The sequence below is a fragment of the Colletotrichum graminicola genome, assembly GCF_000149035.1.
Source record: "Colletotrichum graminicola M1.001 genomic scaffold supercont1.39, whole genome shotgun sequence".
Lineage (NCBI taxonomy): Eukaryota > Fungi > Ascomycota > Sordariomycetes > Glomerellales > Glomerellaceae > Colletotrichum > Colletotrichum graminicola.
The window spans coordinates 3457-24092 of NW_007361043.1; the positions used below are offsets into that span (position 1 = coordinate 3457).

Genomic DNA, 20636 nt, shown 5'->3' on the forward strand with positions numbered 1-20636 from the left:
GATGAAGACCTACAACTTGAAATTATCGGTGTTGTTTACATGTAAAGGTCCATTCGACTGAATTGGGGCGCGCGCGCCAGCCGCGTGCCGGACAAACTAGAGCTATCGTGATTGGAGTGACCTATATGTCAACCCGTGCTTCCGTGCCGAAAGGCACCCGTTGTCTATGTGACGCCTACCGCGCCTGGCGTACTGCAACGCTGTGAACCTGATGTTAGACCATTCTGGCATTGCCAAAAGATCAATCAGTTCAGGCACTAAGTGCCTGAAATGCACCACACATGGCCTTATAAAGGGTAACCAGGCCAACCCCTTACACTGAACTGATTGATCTTTTGGCAATGCCAGAATGGTCTATTGACAGGCGTGGCACACCACCCATACCTTTACAATAACACTTTCCTTTAGTTAGTACTAAAGGGCGTATATATCTATTAGAGAGTTTACTACTAGTAGTATAAGTAACTATAAAGACTTATAAGTAAATAAAAAAAGAACTTAAGAAAAAAAAGGTTTATAGTAAGCTTATAAGTTATAAAGGCTATTATATTAGTAATATAAAATAACTTAAAAGAAGTATATAAAAAGTTAGTAAGCTTTATAGCCTTATAATAAAAAGAAAGTAAATAGTAAATAGTTACTAATTATTAGTATATAGATATATAAAGTAAGGTGTTTATTATAGTTAAGAATAACTTTCTACATAATACTAAATTTCATTGCTTATATAAATAATATAAATTTATACTACTCCCTACAAGTTAAAAGAATAGGTTACTAAGTAGTATAAATCTATTTATAATAAGTATATAGTATAATCTTTACTTTAAAGATATTTATAGTAGTGTTTTTTAGTTAAGCCTACTTTAGGCCTCTATAGATAATTAATAATAAAAACTACTTCTTCTTATATTAACTTTACTAATTTATAATATTTTATAGTAGTAGTTACTATAAAAGCTAACTACTAATTAGTATTAGTTACTACTAAGGTAGTAATATAGTTAACTATATATATTAATAAGTAAGTAATAAATAATAAGAGGTAAAAACTAGTTTTTTATTATATATAAAAAGAAAAACTATTATAAGATTATATAGTAAATTTACTACGTAATATACCTATAGATCTAGTAGATCTATAAAGAAATTACTATAAATTCCCTAATAGATCTAGTAGATCTTATAGTAAATTAGCCATAGTTTTTTTTAGCTATTTATTAGCGATAATCTATACTACTAATATCTAGGTAATAATTAATATTATAATAATTATAAAGCCCTAGTTTAAGGCTGTTAATTAATACTACTCTTATTAATATATTTAGTTATTATAGTTACTACTTTATAAAATAAATACTTAGTTATACTATATACTACACCTAAAAGTAATACTATTTGTAATGTAGGTGTAACCCCCCTTTTTTTGGCCCCTCTGTAGGAGGGGGGATTTAGCGCATGAGAATCCTGACTAAGCCCCCCCGAGTACTGTATTTCTAGCTATTTTCCCTACTTAGGCACAGGCGCGCGCGGCTATATTGCCTACTTTGACAAGAGGCACCTGGGTATAGATGTATACGCCCTCAAACACTTTCGTTCTTTCTTCCTTATTATCGCTCTGGGACAAGTAATTCATATTAGAACTTGCTCGCCTAACTGCTAGATGATTTCGCGTCATTGAATCATTCAACAAAATATGCAACATGGTACATATGTACGCTCTCTGCCTAGACTGTTGTAGTTTCATACCACCATTCAACCTGTCTTGCTACATCTTCTATCGAGAACAATAAACTACATGCACCCTAGAGAACGAGTCGTGGCAGAACAGATTTCTCAAGTTCCTCGGCGCTCCCACTGCTAATGAAGAGCGCATACTCATTGTACGCAGCGCTCAGTATCACATCCCGATTGCTCGGGTTGTCCTGCGGTTCGCCCATCTCGGGGACATCTGAGCCCTCTGCAGTAAGGACCCTTTGATACCATTCCAGCGCCAAGTGGTGTAGACCGAGCATGTGAAATGTTCTTGCCACTCCAAAATACGCCTCCATTCTCTTCTCTAGCGTCCCTGAGAGCTTCGAGTGGCAGAATTCAAACACACAAGCGAACCCCTGCATAATGAGGTATTGACGGTTGTCTGCCTGTCGCTTGAGCGCGTGGTGTATGTATCCTAGCCCGACGCTAAGACTTATCATGGGGTTCAGAGGGTCCAGTGTCCGCGCCCGAAGGAAGTAATCTATTGCGAGTTAACCAGCTTAGCCCTGCGTTCCAATATATATAGGGAGGCATGTGCAGAGTCTTTCGAGAAGTATAGTAATCACTTACTCAGAGCGAACGTGTAGCTCGTAGAGGTGAATAGAATGTGGCCGTAGAGCATAAGTAGGCAAATGTCGAGCTGTTTGGCTTCGATGGTGTCTATCCGCCCCCCCGCCATAGCCTCCTGATCCAGATGTGTGTGTGATGTGGCAAAGTGAGAGGCATCGATGATCTTGATCTGGCGTAGGATGTATTTCTGGGCGGGTCCTGAATTATACCACGAAGCTGGGGACTGGCACAGTCTGCACAAGGCGGCAAACATGCGATACGAATCTGAGTCCTTCTGTCGGACCTTCATGAAGAACCTAGCAACAGCTACGCACATCTCCTCATCAGAGAGATATATCGCACAGGCTATTACATATCAGCAATGCTTCCGAGACACGCGCATAAATGAAAAGTGACGTACCCGCCCATGCCACATGTATCAAAAACATGTAATCCTTGGAGTTGACGAAGACGATGGAGTCTCGCGCCGCTTCACAGACCTGGTATGCCTCCTCCGCTCGATTAGCTAGCGCCAGGCTGATGGCATAGTCGAGGAACAGCTCGAGCCATTCGCCAAAAGGGATTCCGCGATAACCATCATCTTCGTACATAACGCCCATACGCTTATCGTCAGAAAGAGATGGGATCATGTCTGCGATGCGCGATTAGCCCAGGAAGACAATGGGTATCATTAGGCGAACTAAGTTTCTTCGCATACTTTTTGAGAGTCTTTCCGCTAACTCGGAGAGAACTGGCTGCGTTCTCGACGAGGCGCTAAAAACGACATCATTGGCAGCGCCAAGGAATTTGAGATATTTGTCCCAGGGATAGAATTTTCTGAAGGACCTGAACTCGCCCACCAGTTCGCCAGCAGCGGTCATCCACGTTGTTATCAATGAGTGGTCACCTGCCTGTATTTCCTTCTTCAGGTTACGCACAACTTCGTAGCGCCTGGTGAGTTCATCGGCCCGCGCACGTTCTTCTTGCATGCGCTGATCCGGAGCAATCAGTCTCTTGGGCCGGTATCTTGGGCGAACGATTCTGCTGTTGGCCGGTCCACGCTTGGTCTCTCGCTTGCGTCGAGGTTTATTGCCATTTGCCAAGGTTGAAGCGCGGGCCCCTGGAGCAGACCGATCGAGATTGCCTCCCAGATCTCCCCTGCCATCGCCAAACTGGTCACTGTCGTCGCTAATGCCTTGAAGAGCAATGGCTTCCGTGACAAGAATGAGAGCTTCCTCTTCTTCCTTTGCTTTTTCGTAAATCCTGGCCAACTCGATGCGGGCATCAATGCTACTCTCGTCGACCTCAATGGCTACCAGGAAGCAATCTTCCGCCGCAACCAGATCCGATTTTGTCAGGTAGCAGCGCCCAAGATGTAGCAATAAGGTGGCATCTTGACCGTAGATGGAATGCCGAAGAAGTTCGTAGTAGTCGAGCGCCTCGGAGTACCGCTGGACGGCGAAGAGCTCGTCCGCAATATCACGAATCAGATAAGGAAAATTTTCAACGGCGGTAGCTGTGGCAGATTCGGTTGGATCTAGCCATTGAAGGTGCCTCTGCCAGCCTGTCAGAAAAGAGACCGCGTTTCGCGGGACAGCAATAACATAATGGGTAACCTTACGTTCGATTCTTCTTCGTCACGGATCTTCAGTCGATACAAGGCAAGACGAGCCCTGAACTCCAGAGGCAGCCCTAGGCCATATGCATAAGGATTGTATACAGAGGGTTCAGTCGAAAGAAAGTGAGCACGGCGCGTGTCGTCACGATCCCATTCCCTATCATCGACGCAATCATCCCACCTGTGATCATCCTGGCGTCCAAGTAGCCAACGCGAAAGTGACTTGAGATCCGTGATAGCGGTCGAAAAGTCTCCGGCGCAAGCGAAGAGTTCAACGTATATGCTGACGTCATGCCACGAAAGCTCTCTCTCTGCACCACGATCCGCTGCTCGCGCATGCGCAAAGTATGTTTTGTATGCAGAAACAGCCTTCTGGACATCCTCCGTACCACCGGAGTCGGCGCAGGCCTCGGCCAACCTCCTAACGACATCTATGTCCAGCGGGCGACGTTCGATGACATAGGAGAATTCGGTAATGGCTTGCGACAAGAAACCTTGGCGATGGCTTGCTTCAGCTCTACCCAATCTTGCATCGATATTGGCCGGCTGAGCTTTGATTGCAGATGAATAACACATGAGTGCTGTCTTGAGGGCGCCCTCCTGGCCAGCTTCGGCAAGGTTCATGGCAAATGACGCACAGTTCATCCAGGCTGCAAAGTCCTTGGGTCGCAGATGAGCGGCGATGACCATAGCCATCAAGGCTTTATCGTTGAGGCCCTCCTCTCTGAATATGGAGGCCAAGACAGTCCATGCTTGGTGGGTTTCGGCATTGATTCTGATGATCTCAAAGACGAGGTTCTGAGCACGGGCATAATCGCCGCTCATAAAAGCCTGGTTGACTCCTGCGAGACGAAGCTTGATGTCGCCTCGAGGCTCGGCAGCCTTTCTGGGTCCACGAACGCCACCTCGGGCTGTGTTCTTGCCCTTTGGGACTGGAGGAGGCCTTCCGATGTCGCCTCCACCATCATCGCCGCCGCCTCCTGTTCCACCACCGTGATGAGAAGAGAGGAACTCTCGGACAGACTGATCAAACTTTTCGATATCTCCTCGAAGCTCCATTTCATCCGAATCGGCATCGGAGACAGTGTCTTCATCGTTATTGCCATTGAGTCCATTTTCATTGCCGAAGGTTGCGACATCTGCCTCTTGTAGGCCTGGGTCCATGATGCCGAGTAGAAGTTAGAAAAAGGCAATAGACTTTCGTTGGTCCAGCGAAGTTGAGAGTCTCGGCGACAGTATTGGATCTGGGTAAGGATTTAACGATGGTGGTCAGACCGAGCGGTACCTTTTCTTTAGCTTGGAGCTGATGGAGTACTTGGTGCTCGGCAGACCGCAGCAGGATGAAAAACCTCCCCCCCCAAAAAAACCTAAGTCACCTTGACCGTGGTTCGCTGCCTTTGACCGAGTAAATTTTTCATCTACGGTGACAAAACCGGACGTGAGGTTTTACTCTGCCATTGACAGCGGATCGTAGTCCTAGAGATATAGACCGGCTGTCAATCCAGAGACGGCGTTTGAGTCTGGTGGTGGTGGTGGTGGTGACTGCAGATGGAAAATAAACAATTATGTTGTCTAACAACCAGAGTCTCCCTCTCCATGAAACCCATATGATACTAGGAAGGTAGGTAATGTGCCATTGACAAAGTAGTTAGGATGGGTCAAGAAGGTACGAAGGCACTGAGGAAGGTACCTGCCTCACCCCAACTTTATTATTCCCCACATGGATGCAATTCTCTGTCTGCATGCGGTGTGTACTGATGGGCAGCCAATCATACCTAAGCTGGTTATAGCTACAGGTAATTAATTACCTGTAGCGAGCTAAGGCATGACCCCAAAGCACGTGGCGGATAACATCCGTGACTGAATTCGCATTGAGACCACCTTGGCTTTACTACCCTATCGACTACAGGAAGACCAGAATTTTGACTGCCGCTGTTGTTGCAGCTCAGACTGTGCCTTATCATCTCCAAGCTGGTTGCCTTTACAAATACGTAAGCAATTGCCTCCGACCCACAGAGTGTACGATGCAAAACAATGTCCAAGGCCTCACGCGTAATTATCAGCGGCTCATGATGCCGCATGGTGAAAGCGAATCCCTTCCCTTGCGCGCAGCCGGAATTGAAGTGATATCTTCCTATGTATGTACAGAAACACATAACGAGTTCAACTAGGCACTCGGAACCCCCTCCCCACCCCCTTTGCTGCCTCACAAGTACACGCATCTGCAGGTTTCAAACGTCTCTTCACGGGGTTGTCGTCTATCCAACAACACCAGCAGCCGCCCCGGACACATGTTTCCCCCGTCACTCAGGATACATATCGAACGCCCAGTACTCTTGGCGTCAACTTATGCAGTCGGTCTTAGGCGATTTTCCCCTCGGCTTTGGCATCTGTTCATAATGTCTTCATTAGCTCCGGTGTTCTACATAGCTTGCTCGGCTCGGTACCTACCCTTGACTTGCTCAAAAACCTTGAGCATCTTCCGCCTAGCCCCGAGGGCGTTGACTCCACGGTCCTCCAGGGCCTTGTCGTCAAGCTCGATCAACTCATGCCACTTCATGTCTTTGAGGTTGTCCGTGTACTTGTGCAGCCGCAAGCTTCTGAGCCAGGATGGGATATCTTGCAACAATGTTGGATCCGTCGGGTCTTCCGGCGGCTTCGAGCTGCCTCTCCGTCCACGAGGAGATCGACCGCGGACCATATCGGAGTGGTCTGACAGATAACCTTCATGGTTGCCTACGCCCAACTGGCCCACATTCATCGAAGGCATGCCGTTGTTGAGTAGGGGAGAAGCCCCGTCATAGGCACTCAGAAAACCGTTGTTTTGAGGAGAAGCAAAGGCCATAGGCCCAAAGCCGCCCGGTTGCATCGCAATGCCGGGAGAGTTGGGCCGAGATCGATGCTGACCAAAGCCAATGTTCTGGGCTTGCAGGGCAAGCATCTGCTCGCGGCTGAGAACCTGCCCATGCTCGTTGATCATGACAACGTTGGCACCGGGAACATTGACACCCTGTGCACCTTGTGGCATTCCTTGCTGGCCAGGAGTGCCCGGAGCGTCATTGGACCGGGCACGACGGTACTTGCGGACATCATCGAGAGCGAAGCGGTTGTTGACAGTCGAAAGTGCCGCTAACTTCATCGCCGTAGCGTTTGCAACCATGTCCGCCTGCGTGCCGCTGTTGGCATTGAAGTTTGCCACGAGCGGAGTGTTGACCATCGACGCCCAGTTGCCACCACTAGGATTGTAAGGAGACAGTAGTGGCATATCTCCTGGCTTGTCGCCGGCTGTCAAGGTGGTGTTCTGGATGTTCTGGCTGCCCGAGATCTGCGGACGAGGGGATCGCAAACCACCCGACGGAGGCGGTTGAACAAACTGACCCATTGGGGGCTGGCCAGCGTGGGGTTTAGATACTTGACCAGACTGATCGCCGCCAGTCCAATGAGAGGACTGGTTCTGACCATTCGGATCGTGGTTGTCGCCAGGGGCAGCAATTGTCGGGGCAGTCAGAGACTGGCGAGCATCGCCTATAGCGCTATTACGGTTAGACGAGGGAGGGTTGCCCGTCTGTTGCGTGAACTTGGCTTTCTCGGTTGCGATAGCTGCAGCGGCATCCGGAAACATAGCATTGATGGTAGACGGATCAAGGCCCGACTGTCGCTTACCGGTCGCGGTGCTCGAGGGGCGAGCAAGAGAGTTCCGCGATGAGTCAACGTTCAACTTGTTCATGGCATCGCTGAGACGGTTCGACATGGGGTCTAGAAGTAACGGTTAGCGTTGGGCTGCGAGAGAATGGAGATAGCATAGACTGGACTTACCTTTGTCGAAGTTGGCCGGGGACAGAACGCCAGACATTGGGTGATTCTTGCCCATCTGCTGCAAGACCTGAATGAAGAAGCGAATCTGAACCTGCGTGGTCTGCTGCAACAAGGCGTAAAGAGCGGCAGTGCGCTCAGCCTCGCTGAGAACTCTGAACCACTGCTCGATAGCACTAAGCTCATCTTTGAAGTCCTGGTCTAGAGTGGCTGCAGCCATCTCTTCCAAAGTCGTCTCATATTGGTCAATGTCGGCAATCCACTGCTGCGCGATCTTGTCTTGGGGATCCGTATCGGGATTGCCATGGCCCTGGGCCTGTTGAGAACCGTAAAAGTCGGACGAAGGGCGGATGCGGCTCGAGGGAGATGAGTTGGAGAGTGCGGCCATGTCGGCGGAAGCCCTCAAGTGACTGTTGGCCCCGACAGCTCTCGAGGAAGGGGGGCGGAGTGTAGGCGTCGTGTTCGCCTCCGGGGTGCTATTGCGGTTTCCCGCAATGTGACTGCCAGACATATTGAGCATTGTCGATAGGCAGCGCAAGTACGACGAGGCAGGAGTCGCGCTGGAAGCGGTGGCAAGGTTGCTATCGAAGAATGTGGCGGAGAGTCGGCAGATGGCAGATGAAACGATACCAGTGGCCAGTGAAGGGTGTCGTGTCTTTGTCTGGCGATGGAAGGGGGGTCGGCCCGGACAATGAGGGACCGGCGCTGTTTCGAGATTTCCAATGACGGCAGGGTTGATCGAATCAGTGGGCAAACGAGTCCAGTGAAGACTCGTTGAACGAGAACTGCGGTGTAGCTATGGCAGATGTAGGCTCGGCGCAATCCCCAGTTTGGCAATAAGGGACGTTGCTTGAGAGCAAAAAGCGGTTCCGCCTTTCTTTTCCTCTTCTCCTTGTTGCGACGGGAAAGCTCCGAAGGCGCAAATAGATAATCGTAGGGTACGTTTTCGGTGACCCAAAGCTCCTGCAGAAACCTGCTGACCTCAAAGGAGTCGGGATCAAATGAGGGACCTGCTTAACACATGTCTTTTTGGTACAGCAGCTAGGTCTGGTTCAATGAGGTCCCAAGATAGTAATGTCTCGGGGTCGCGGGAGATGGGTAGACGAAAGGTGAAGAGACAGTCCTGAGAGAGGGAAGGAGAAAGTGTAATTCTGGAGGGCTTTCTGGTATCCAGTAACGAGTCTAGGCTGACTGGGGAAACCAGTGGAGGTGAGGGGCAAGTGAACAAATGTAGGATGCTCTGGCAAGCGGGCAGGAATTATTCAAGAAATGCTGCTTCCAGGCAGGTAATACAATGTTCAAGACTGGCGTCGTCTGAAGAGTATTACCCAAGTAAAGGGGGTGTGGCAAGGTAGGGGAGAGGGGGAAGGGAAAGGGGGAAAAAAGTAGACAAAGTCTCTTCTCTGCTTTGAAGAGACGTACTCTCGTTCATGTAACAGCTGCCTACGAAGGGGAACGAAAGGAGGGTTGAGCAACGTGGCGCGAACAGCTTAGTCACAAGGGTCTTCAAGACGAGGCCTGGGGTCCACTACTACTAAGTAGACAGTGGCCAGGGGAGGGGGCTTAAAAGGAGTGTTCCACGGCGTCTATTCCCCTAATCTACCTTGCCTGTAGCTTCGGACGGAGCGGCCTGCCAGATACCTGAACCCGGTATGAGGGGGAGGCACTCGGTCCCAATGCACAGTATGCATACGGTAATCAAGTCCTCAGGTGGATGTACCTGCTAGCAGTCTAACTTGAAAAGAGGTCACTGACAAGGGAAATGGCAATGTATGAATAGTAGGCGACGGTTGGAAAGAGAAAGGTCGATTTCAAAGGCCCCACTTCTGCCACCAGGGTTGCATTAGACATTGTAGTATCTCATCACAACGGAGACTCAACTCCTTTAATCTGCTTAGAGTTTGCTTTTGTGTTTGCATTTCTGCGCCCTCTATTTCATCCACGCCGGTGGATACATCCGTCTAAAGCTGTTCATGACATCGTGTGCGGACGCATTATTACCCCATGTACAAAGAAGTCAGCCAGGCAGATGTGCTGATCGCAGCCGTTGTCAGTAACACATGGAACCATACAATCATTATTCGCACTGAGGCATAACAAACTTCTGGCAGGCTTGTGTCGAGCGTATAGACCCAACCCTGAAATGTAAAAGTATTAAGCTGCGATGTTACTGCGACTGCTCAATGAAGCTCATACTCTCCCAACATCCGGCCTTATTTCGTCACTGTCGCAACCTTAATTTCATATGATATCAAGAGTTGGAAATCCGAGTCAAGCGCTTTCATCCTGCCCAGGAAACTGAAGCCCTCAAGGCAGAATAGGGTTTCAAAGCCAATCATTGACCGCAAGGGAGCAGTGATAACAGGAGACATCTCTTTGAACACGTATAGAGAGGAACTCAGAGGATCGAATCGTGGTAGATTGATTCGTGCTGTCGTGTCTCATATGCCAGTTCCATTTGATTCCCTAATGCCCCAATGCGTTGTAGCCGTGCCGTAGAAGAGACCAATAACTGCAAGCACACCTCTTCGTCTATGCCGTCTCGCGCTTGCCCTCCTTCAACTCTTTCTGTAGACTATATCAGTAGCTGTCGTAGACGAAACCATGATGATCGGGATTGTTGCATGACAGGAAGGGATCGTACCAGAGCCTTCATGGTGCCGTGCAGCGCGTGGCGATGGTTACGGCGGAACTTGGGATCGGTGCCCTTCAGCGACGGGTATCTCGAGGTCTTGGGCTTCTTGATACTGCATACGGGAAAAAAGTGGCAATGTCAGCATTCGGGTCTGTTTCTTCTGTTTCTTCCCTTCTCTTTGGTCGCCGAGCTAGGCAATGGGACTGATTCGCCTGAGGCAACAGGGTTGGAAGGTTCAATCGTACCCGTTACGGTGCGCCTTGCGCGACTGGTTGTGCTGCGAGGAGTTCTTGGACTCTGTTGGTTGAAGTTAGTCAGACCGTTTGGGTAGTAGACAGACAGACAGAATCAGGAGAAAAGATCGTAGACGTACTGGCCATTGCTGCGGTCGGAAGGTGCCCCTAACTTTGGATACTGAAGTCTGAAGTTCGTGGGTGAGATCGGGGGATTTCGAGTAAGTCAGGATATCGAGTCTCTTTGCCGTGGGTGCGCGTGGGCAGGGACGAACGTTGTGGTGGGGAATCGAAATTTGCGTGCCCTAACTAACGGTCTGTCTTGTCTGCCGAGCGCCACACTGTGGCGGGTGGACGCCATGATGCGTGCGAACAAAAAGGTGGCGGGAGTCACAGGGTGGGTTGTTTTAGCACTGCAGAATGATGACTAACACACACTGGTACTTACATAGGTACCTACGCATGGGGAATTGGTTGGGTTCACATACAACTTTACTAGGAGGAAGGAAGCATATCAAATACAAAGCTCGGAACATAGGCAATGCATTTTGCTCCCGGATGGCGTAGCGGTTAGACACCTATCCCATCGTGTGTGTTGCAGTGACTTGACTCCTTTCCCCTTAGCCCCTAGCTTGCTTCGCTCATCATCAATCTGACCCAACCCGCATGCGACCGATTCCATCCAGGTCCGTCGGACATTGTCCAGCTTTACCATACATGATTCCATTAATCACATTGCCCTGGCTCTTGATACCTTGGCTATACAATACTCTTCACCTGTCAAATGCGGCTCGAGGTCCTCTTCGCCCCTCAAAGAGGCTTGACCGAGGATGTGCTGCGAACCGCCGCGGTGCTCTGGGCAATGGCCTGTAACTGCTTCGTACGAAGGGTCCTGAGATAGCGGATAAAGAGAACAAATAACAGCTCCATGCTGTGGTTATGAAGTCAGTATCTGTCGCATCATCCCCTAGCAGGGGTAGTTCGGAGCCACACTTACCGCTCTTTGGTCATCATGAGAATGCCTTGAACGAGAAGGCCCTTGAGAATCTGGGGTCCAATACCCTTGAAGAGACCCAAGACCCCCTCGCGCTCCATGATGAAGTTCATGACTTCAACGAAGCTGCTGAATGGCTTGCCTTTTCTCTCTGGCGGAGGCCGGGACTGCAGGCCTACCTTGGCTACGATGAGGGGCTGAGTGACAATGGTTGCCAACGATTTGGAGGCAGCGCCGAGGACTACATCAGCGTCAGCAAGAACCAAGTACAAGAGCCGTGCATGTCCGTGCATGTGATGTAAATCTGGACGAGAGGGGGCGACATACGGAAAGCCTCCCACGGCTTGAGGTTGTGCTTTCCAGGGAACAAGACTTCTTTGAGTCTCTCGTAGGCGCCATAGGTGATGGCGGGATTGACGACCAGTACCAAGCTCGCCTTCAAGCCCCTCCACAGGCCAAAAGGACCGTCCTCTCCGTCTATCACTTCTCGGGCAGTATCGACAAACCCTTTCCTCTCCGTCTTTCGCTGGGTTTGTTGTCTGGTCGTAATGACGGCGACGGGGATCGTGCAGAGCTGAGCGACGGCACCTGCAACGGCACCAAGACTCAACTCAACCACTGTTGAAGGTGGCGTAGAGGTCTTGGCCGAGCGCAGGTAAAGGGCACGAACGACAGAGTACCAGTAGAAGTAGGCAAAATTGGTTGAAGCAACGCCGAGGAGAGAGCCGCTCATGCCGGCATACAGACCTTTGAGGCCGTCGTCGGCAACGATCTTGCTCAAAGCATCCCAAGTAGACGAGTAGTGAGACTCAACGGGGTCGGTCGGGTCAGTCGTTACTGTGGTGGACGGGGGTTTGACTTGGACCTGGAGACGCGTCTTGACGCTTTTCAGAAGACTTGTCAGCCAGATCCAATCATGAAAAGCAGGGTGATGCCGCACAGGCATGAGTCGGATTGTGCTAGATTAAAAGGAGGTAGAATGTAGGCGTGACATTATGGCCGTTGCAATGCTCACATGTCAAGAGGGTACACCAAGGCGTTAGCAAGCACAGCGCCGGATGCGCCAGCAACAGCCTTTCCCCATGGAGAGATGGGTGCTGATTTGGACTGCGCAGCCATCGTAAGAATCCTTCACTAGATGCTGAATAGAACTGGCCGGGTTTCTTGCCAATCCAACGACTGGACAGGTTGCTACCAAGGGGGAGGGGGTCGCCAATTCCTTGTCGGTAGCAGCGTCGGCGTCGGCGTTCAGCACTGGTCGAGATCCGAGGTAGAGCGGTAGCGGGGCGAGCAAGGAGACCTTGGATCCTAACGACGGCGGAAAGCAATCTGACGCGGCAATCGAACCGCTGCGTGTGCGAGTTAATCAGCAATATAGAAGTCGCCGACAGTAGGAGGAAGTCAAATCTCTTGAAATGCGCTGCACGAGACGAAGGGTCCAAACTTTAAGCGCTTTCGTGGGCGGGCTTTCCCCCATGACCATGACGAGCTGCCGCCGACGCGACACTGGCACTTGCGCAGTTGCGCTGGCGCTCGAATCGACGACCTCGGCCTTTGTGACCACCGCCATAGGAGCGCTCGGCTAATCGGTGAGGTCACCCAGTGGGGTTTCGGCAGAAAGACTGCTTATCTAAGGTCTGAGAGGGTCCGTCTCCAAGATAAGTCGCTTGTGGTTTTCATGCGCAATCCAGCGAGTGTGCACACACCAAGTAATGTATGTCCGAGTAACATCCTCCGAGTCGAATTCATCAGGAGGAGGGACAGACAACCAAATTGCTCCCCTTCCAGGTATTTTGGTTTTGCTCGGCACGAATTGCATAATCATTTCGACAAGATAGGCCGTCCAGCGTCTATTAGGTTGTCTTGACAAGCTGGATGTGCTAGTGAGGGCCGCCTGGCTAACATGGGGCTGGCAGGGTTGGTCCAATCTACATTCTCAAGGCAAAAGCGAAACGGCAGAGGATGCTGGTAAGCATGGTTAACTGACTACGATACGCCGGGCAAGTCATGAAAGGAGTTGTTGTCAGACCTGCGCCTAGATGACACTGATACTGTGGCCCCGCCTGTTTCAATATTCCCAACTCATCCATGTCTAGGCTTTTACTGCGAAATGTCATTGCTCATCTCGCCCTCTTCTCCTCCCTGGATACTTGCACTTTGTTCCACCTTCAGACTCTGGTCCTTGAGGCATCATCTGTTTTCACCCGCCCAGTGCGTCCTGAAGTAACGATGCCTGTTGCAGTACACAGAACACAGTACTACGGATAATTACATGTAAGCCTAGAAAGTCAAACGGTTAAGCCTTGGGCTACGCTATGTCGCCTGAAAAGCAACAATTACACTAGTACCTAGGTGGTAGTGGCTCCTAGCTGGATAACTGGATACGTTAGAATGCGTGGAGGGGGCACTCGCACAAGGTGCTTTGGGAATCAACTCTTTATTATTGAAAATAGGCACCAAGCCAAACGGCCAGTTTCATTGCCATTTTCCCTGAATTCACGGTCATCCAACAGCTGCACACATGTCTTTTCTCCGCCAACACAACAGCAACTAAGCCAACTTAACCCCTCTCCCCGGAAGCCCAGCTCCCCGACAGGCGCCTCTTGGCCGAAGTCGCCAACCCGCCTTCTGATTTGTCGTCGCATTTGGCTCGCCCTCTTTCATCTCCATCATCTCACATTGGCGGCTTTGCTTGGCCACGGCATACAGTCCGACCCGGTCCGGCTTGGGACTGCCTCTATCCATCGTTTGTCTTTTGGTCTGATCTGACCCGTTGTCGTCGGTCGTTAAGCCTCGACAATTCCAACTCTGCTGCTATAAGCCGATTTGGTTTTGCACAGCCCCAATCGAGCGTCCGCTCCGTTCCGTCTAGTCCCACCACAGTCCAACTCCTCACTCCTCTCACTAATCCATCGACCCCTCCCCCGCGAGCAGATCCGCCGCTGCCCCCACGAAACTGAGCCCAAGATCAGACCATCGGCGTAAGCCAATTCCTGTGTTGTAGAGGTGGAGAGTCAGAAGACACAGAGAATCGTCCCCAGGAGGCTCAGAAAGCAGCGACGGAGTCCTTTATTTCCTCTTCCACTCAGCCCCACCTCTCAACGCCCATCGGATAATCTCAAGCACTCATAACACCAGGTCTTGGCTCTCATGACAAGGGACTTCGGTGACCTGTTGATACTGTCGATGTTGGCCCACTGATGCTCGATTGCCTAGCCTGTTTGACACATTTTGACACTGGCGCAACCTGCATCGCCACACCTGTTCTACTTCACTCGTTGGATCCTATTTCGGCAATGCTGCTTGGTGTGAACGATGGAAGCTAAAGCTATCGTAAGTGAGAATCTGACGAAGATGGAACCTATGTTGCAAGCTGTTTTTTATTGACAATTGTCCTAATATGCAGAGAGAAGAGGCCCTGATGGCCAGATCGTCGGGTCGCGAGGCCTTGAATCATGCGATTGCCGCTGCCGACTTGTACATGAAGGCTGCCAAAGAAGCCACTTCATCCGCCGACCGCGTTCGTTTTAGAAAAAAGTGCGAGGGGCTCATTACTCATGCTGAGCAACTCAAGTTCTCGTCCAGGAACGCTCCTGCGACCACAACCAAAGCTATGGCTGTCATCACCTCGACATCGAACCCTGATTGTCAGGTGCGCCAGATACCTTCCAGCGAGCGGGCCATTCTACTGCGCTCCTCTCGCTTGCACGGCAACATCTTCCCGCCCTGGCAGTCTGACCCTGTTGACAGCACTTTCTCCCTGCCTGAAGAGGAACATGTCTTCTCGTACGTCAGACCACTCACTTTTCCTGCTCGCGCAAAGCCGCATCGACGGGGAAACTCACTCTCGTGAACCAGTGACCCGGCAAAATACACCATGTCTCCTCGGCAAGAGTCTATCCTTGAAGGCTGGAAACGACCCGTGGAGCATGCCAGAGAAGAAACCGTAGACAGGGATTTCATGGCCTCGGAAAGCGATTGTGACCTTGTCCAAGATGTCACAACGGATTGCTCAGTTGTAGCCAGTCTGTGTGCTGCCATGAAGATTCTCCAAGGTGATAGACGGTCGGTCAGTCGGCAACTGTGATGGGATCCTGGCATCGGGATATCGCTAACTATTTCGGCCAGATCCTCAGTTCTATCATGTTTCCATATGACCACGGTAAAAGGCGACCCAAAATATCTCAAAATGGCAAGTACATGTTCCGCATGCACTTTAACGGTTGTTTTCGCCAGGTCGTTGTGGATGACCGGCTACCTGTCTCCCGGAATAACCGTGCCTTGTTTGTCGTTGATCGCAAGAATCCCAATTTGCTCTGGCCCGCCCTCTTAGAAAAAGCTTATCTCAAGGTCCGTGGAGGCTATGATTTTCCTGGCAGCAACTCAGGCACAGATCTATGGGTTATCACCGGGTGGATACCTGAACAGTTGTTTCTCCAGAGGTGCGTACAATCCCGCTCAGCGGCGATCGACTGATTGTAACTAATGGTAAGCCACAGCGAGGACGTTGACCTTGAAGGCACATGGGACAGCATCAGGGAGGCGTATCATGCTGGCAACCTTATCATCACATTGGGCACTGGGCGGCTGACCCAATCGGAAGAAGATGCCCTAGGCCTTGTTGGTGAGCACGATTATGCAGTACTGGAGATTGATTGCGCACCTGGAGCCCGCCGGCTTCTTGTGAAGAACCCGTGGTGTGATGGTCTTGTCTGGAAGGGCGTCGGGTCATCCGGACTTGTCGAAAAATCGGCGGCCATGTCGCTGGTGAACACGTCTGTGTCAGTCGAGCCAGCGTCGTCGGTGCATTCAAGGCCAGTTGGCTCTTTCTGGATTTCGGTCGAGGATGTTGCCCAAAACTTCGAGTCCATGTACCTCAACTGGAATCCGGACATGTTCACACACCGGCAGGATCATCACTTTACGTGGCGCGTGCCGACCAAGAATATGACATCCTCCCTCGCACACAACCCGCAATACTCAGTACTCTCACGTAGCGGAGAGACAGTATGGATCCTGCTGAGCCGACACTTTGCAGATGAAGAGCTCGACATTGCACGCAGCAAGTCGGCTTCTTTAGCGGCGGTATCAAGGCAGCTAGGCTTCACGAGCATCTTCATCTTTGAGAGCGGAGGTAAAAAGGTGCAAGTGAGAGAGGGCTTCGTGTACCAGGGTCCCTATGTGGACTCGCCGCAGACACTGGCCAAGTTTAAGCTTCGCCCCGGCAAGCCCTATACTATTGTCATGGCCCACCAGGACCTGCCGCTAGACGCCTACTCGTGCACGTTTACTCTCTTCTCGCGGGCGGCCCTCGAGGTTAGGCCTGCCGAGGAAGAGATGCTGCACTACAAAGAGTTTTCGAGTGCCTGGACGAGGAGGACTGCGGGAGGCAACGCCTCGTTCATCACGTACTCACAAAACCCCCAGTTCAGCATACTAATTCCGAGAGCCACGCCGCTTTCCATTCTTCTTTCGTCAGGGGATCGGGAGGTGGCCATCCACGTCGATCTGGTTTGGGCTCACGGCAAGAGAGTCACATCAATTGGCGTCAAGGATGTTGTGTCCAGTTCTGGCGACTATCGGAGAGGTAACGCTCTCGTGCAGGTTCCCTTGGTGGAGCCTGGCACTTATACCATTGTCTGCTCGACGTGGGAGCCAGGACAACTTGCCGACTTTGGTATGCGCGTAGGCTCTCAGGTGGAATGCGAGATAAAGCCCGTTCTGAGCGACGGCGCTGGCCTATTGCGGACCCGCACACCGGCCATCGCCTTCAGTGAGGGAGAAGAAAAAAGACGAGCGCCCGTCACGGTGACAAGACTCTCTCGGGCCCAAGTTGTTGCCCGTTGCCCTCTCTTAACTGCACGGAACGGTCAACATATCCCAACGACAGCCGTCCGCATCTCCCTCGTGTACGGAAGGGGACCCGAGGAATCGGTGCTTGCCATTTCGGGCGGTGGCGAGTTCCGGGAGCTTACAATGGCAGTCCGAACACCTGAGTTCGACCTCGAGCCTGACCGTCTACGACAAGACCAACTATGGCTCGTCGTGGAACAGCTCGGAAGCCAACAAGGCCGCCAAGGCATCGAAGTGGAGTTTCTCAGCGACAATGCGGTTCACGTCGGTGACTGGCAAATCGTCGATGGTTAGGCCTCTCGTAGCACAGCGAAGGAAATGAAAGACTCAGGCTGGCACGAGACAGAAAGGATGTTCAAGCATCTGGCTCAGCTCGATGATGTAAATTGTCAAAGATCGGCCACACTTCGTACAGATGCACACACAACCACCCCCCCCCCCCCCCCCCCCCCAAAAAAAAACCCTACGACCTGAGAAAGAGAGCCACCCTCATCCAGCTGAGATGAATGTAGCCTATAATAGACTCCAACCGCTATCGCAATTGATCACGTATACGGGCGCGCAAGGGAAACTTTATAAGACAACAGCCTCTTGCATCAGAGGAACGGCAAGTCCTGGAGGACGAAGAAACAATAGGAGGGGGGAGGCGAAAAAGATAGAATAAAAGGCAGAACGTGACGTCACGCGAACGACTCGTCAATGTGGTATATAATCCACCGTAACGCCATAATCTCGCAATCGAGACAGAAAGAGCTCCGTCATGAAATCGTGCCGTGCCAATTCCAAGGGCCCTGGGGGCATATGTCAAAACAAATGATTGCCACCACCTCCCGCAAGGGAAAAGTAAACCATAACCAAGAAAAAGCAGCAGCATGTAAACCGCAGGTATCGTTCCAAAGCCTCCAAACCCCTTCCCTTATTTACACTAGACCTTGTCCTGGAGCCTGTTTCAGCCATACCAACCCAAAGTTATTGATGCTGATGATAGAGTGTTGATGGTGGAGTGCACAGCCCAAAAAGAAATCAAAGAAGCGCAGTACGGAGAAGGAAAAAAAGAAAAGAAAAAGGGTATATACGTGAAGATCATGAAAACACGCCGAGTTTCATGTCAGGCAGGGCCTCCTCTACGCCGCCTACCTCGATTCGGTCCATCCGGTCTCTGTGACAGGACATCCCGCAAAAGCGGGTCGTCCTTATCCTTGTCCACATGGTGTACACGAACATGTCTGTGTACTTGATTAGCCAAGCCCTAAATGTGATTGACTAAAAAAATGGGACTGAAATGGCAATAGAGCAGCAGCGACCGTTTCTTGCGGAAGATGATAGAAATGTTTGCTTCGGTGCGATGAGGCCAAGTGGCTGGGAGTAATCTTACCTCTGAAGGTTGTCTGGCCGAGGATATTTGTGTTCTCGGTCCGGGCAAAAAGGACAAACGTATCCGGGGGAATCATGAACAAGACCGTGTCTTATCATTTCGTTCTTTCTCTTGAAGCCCTTGCCGCCTTCGCTTCGAGGACAACCCTTGACTGAGCAGTAGTGAGGCCGCGCCGACGAGTGCACGTTGGCGTGCGAATTGAGTAGATACTGAGTCTGAAAAGGCGCAGCATTGCACCCTGAGAACGTGCAGACGTAGCCAGCTTGAGGATTTGTAAGACCATCGATGCTCATGCGTTCTGCTACGGAGTGGGCGGGTGTTGAAACGGTTTGGTCCGTGCTCGGGGTTTCTGCTGTCCCGCTACTGTAGTCGGCACTCGGCCGGTGACGACCACCGCCTGAGGAAGACGAATAGTAATATGGGCTGAGAGAAGGTATGCTATGTGCGGGTGATGGGAGCTCTCTTCGAAAGCCTTCATTGGGGGAGATTGGTGGCGAAGCCTGACTGATTGGAAGCCCGGCTAACGATGGCAATCGAGGAACATTGGCCGGAGGCGACCTTGGAAATGTAGCCGCGTGTCGTACGGGTCCTAGCTCGTTCTCCGGGCTCATGGCAGTCTCTGCTAAACGCTTGAAATCCTTGAAGTCCCCAAGTTGCGCCCTTATAGACGGCAATGGGCCGTGCCCACTTCCATCTGAAGTAGGTGAATCCAGAAGGGGAGGCAGGCCGCTAGGCGCAGATTGTGAGGGGCTTATTGGGGACGTGATCTCGGCGTTGCTTAGACTGGGCACGGAACGGCGTGGCGCATGGTGGTCCCCCGCAGAATAAACTACGGCGGGGGCAGCCAAAGCTGGGCGCTCATCGCGGATGGGTAGTTGGCGACTTCCAATCCCTGAAGGTATCGAATCGTGTTGAGCTCTTGAACTATCTTCTGGGCGTGAATGGTTGAGTTTGGATGTCGCAGCAGCAGCGATCGCATCTGTAGCAGGAGCGTCGGTCGCGCTGAATGCTAAGGCGCCAGCCGCAAGGATCTTGAGATCGAAAGGCTCAGCTGTCCTGGCCATGTCGCGATCGGGAGACGTTGGGGAGGATGAATCGTCTTCGGACCCGTTGTCAGAGGCGAGAGGCTCCAGAGCAGCTTTGTGGGCGACGTCTGGTAGCCTGCCGTTTCCAAGGTGAGCTACTAGAACGGCATCGCCTTGGATAGGCCCAACCCTGCGGCGACCGTGCAATGACTTCGAGACGGGGCCGAGTTCGGGCGGAGGGCTAGGCGAGGGTTGTAACCTGGGACGGTGAGCTTGCATTCGTGGGCTGTCGTGCGAAAGAACGTCATCGGGGTCGTAGCAATCGCTCCCAGCTGGCTGTTGCAAGTGGCTTTGAACAGCTGACGCAGTCATAGTTCTTGCGACTGGAGGTGGTAGTGGCTCGCAGCGCAGGCGGTATTAAGCCGCCATGGAGTGAAATGGCAGTATGTGATTGTATCGGCGGCAGGAGACGGCAACTAGGACTGTGACAGTGGTTGCAGTAGCGACAATGTTGACAATAGGAGCAATGAGGCCAAGTTGTACAGCAGGCATGCAAAGCCGTATGGGTTTGTCGCAACGTGCCGCGGGTCGTACGTACTCCTCTGGTTCCTGCTCGCAAGGCGGCGGCTGATGGGGCCGAAGAGAGCGACGAGGAAGCGTCGATGCAAGCGAGATCAGGCCGTCCCGGTAGTGGCGGTGGTAGCAAGTGTGCGTCGCGTTTTCGGCCCCGGGACAGCTATCGCCGCCGTCGTGGGCTCCGAGGGCTAGGCAGCCGTTGAGGAAATC

General features: G+C 51.4%; 6 protein-coding genes across 6 annotated transcripts; 1 reads left to right on the forward strand and 5 right to left on the reverse strand.

The window, feature by feature from the left end:
* Positions 1 to 1805: 1805 nt before the first annotated feature.
* Positions 1806 to 5086, reverse strand: GLRG_08390 (RNA polymerase III transcription factor tfiiic; the record flags this gene model as incomplete). The annotated part of the gene is made up of 5 exons (XM_008099075.1): positions 1806 to 2236; positions 2326 to 2670; positions 2726 to 2956; positions 3023 to 3860; positions 3926 to 5086. 5 exons carry the CDS (start codon positions 5084 to 5086, stop codon positions 1806 to 1808), a joined length of 3006 nt encoding a protein of 1001 aa, XP_008097266.1.
* Positions 5087 to 6283: 1197 nt separating this feature from the next.
* Positions 6284 to 8246, reverse strand: GLRG_08391 (SAM domain-containing protein; the record flags this gene model as incomplete). Its single annotated transcript, XM_008099076.1, has 3 exons — positions 6284 to 6312; positions 6374 to 7678; positions 7739 to 8246. 3 exons carry the CDS (start codon positions 8244 to 8246, stop codon positions 6284 to 6286), a joined length of 1842 nt encoding a protein of 613 aa, XP_008097267.1.
* A 2021-nt stretch (positions 8247 to 10267) lies between these two features.
* GLRG_08392 (ribosomal L29e family protein) lies at positions 10268 to 10750 on the reverse strand (the record flags this gene model as incomplete). Its single annotated transcript, XM_008099077.1, has 4 exons — positions 10268 to 10303; positions 10380 to 10482; positions 10616 to 10667; positions 10744 to 10750. The coding sequence occupies 4 exons, from the start codon at positions 10748 to 10750 to the stop codon at positions 10268 to 10270; spliced, it is 198 nt and encodes a 65-aa protein (XP_008097268.1).
* Positions 10751 to 11413: 663 nt separating this feature from the next.
* On the reverse strand, positions 11414 to 12716 carry GLRG_08393 (uncharacterized protein; the record flags this gene model as incomplete). Its single annotated transcript, XM_008099078.1, has 4 exons — positions 11414 to 11534; positions 11601 to 11838; positions 11925 to 12481; positions 12613 to 12716. 4 exons carry the CDS (start codon positions 12714 to 12716, stop codon positions 11414 to 11416), a joined length of 1020 nt encoding a protein of 339 aa, XP_008097269.1.
* A 2281-nt stretch (positions 12717 to 14997) lies between these two features.
* GLRG_08394 (PALB protein) lies at positions 14998 to 17744 on the forward strand (the record flags this gene model as incomplete). Its single annotated transcript, XM_008099079.1, has 4 exons — positions 14998 to 15383; positions 15456 to 15666; positions 15726 to 16039; positions 16097 to 17744. The coding sequence occupies 4 exons, from the start codon at positions 14998 to 15000 to the stop codon at positions 17742 to 17744; spliced, it is 2559 nt and encodes an 852-aa protein (XP_008097270.1).
* A 1077-nt stretch (positions 17745 to 18821) lies between these two features.
* GLRG_08395 (C2H2 type zinc finger domain-containing protein) lies at positions 18822 to 20129 on the reverse strand (the record flags this gene model as incomplete). The annotated part of the gene is made up of 1 exon (XM_008099080.1): positions 18822 to 20129. One exon carries the CDS (start codon positions 20127 to 20129, stop codon positions 18822 to 18824), a length of 1308 nt encoding a protein of 435 aa, XP_008097271.1.
* Positions 20130 to 20636: the final 507 nt, after the last annotated feature.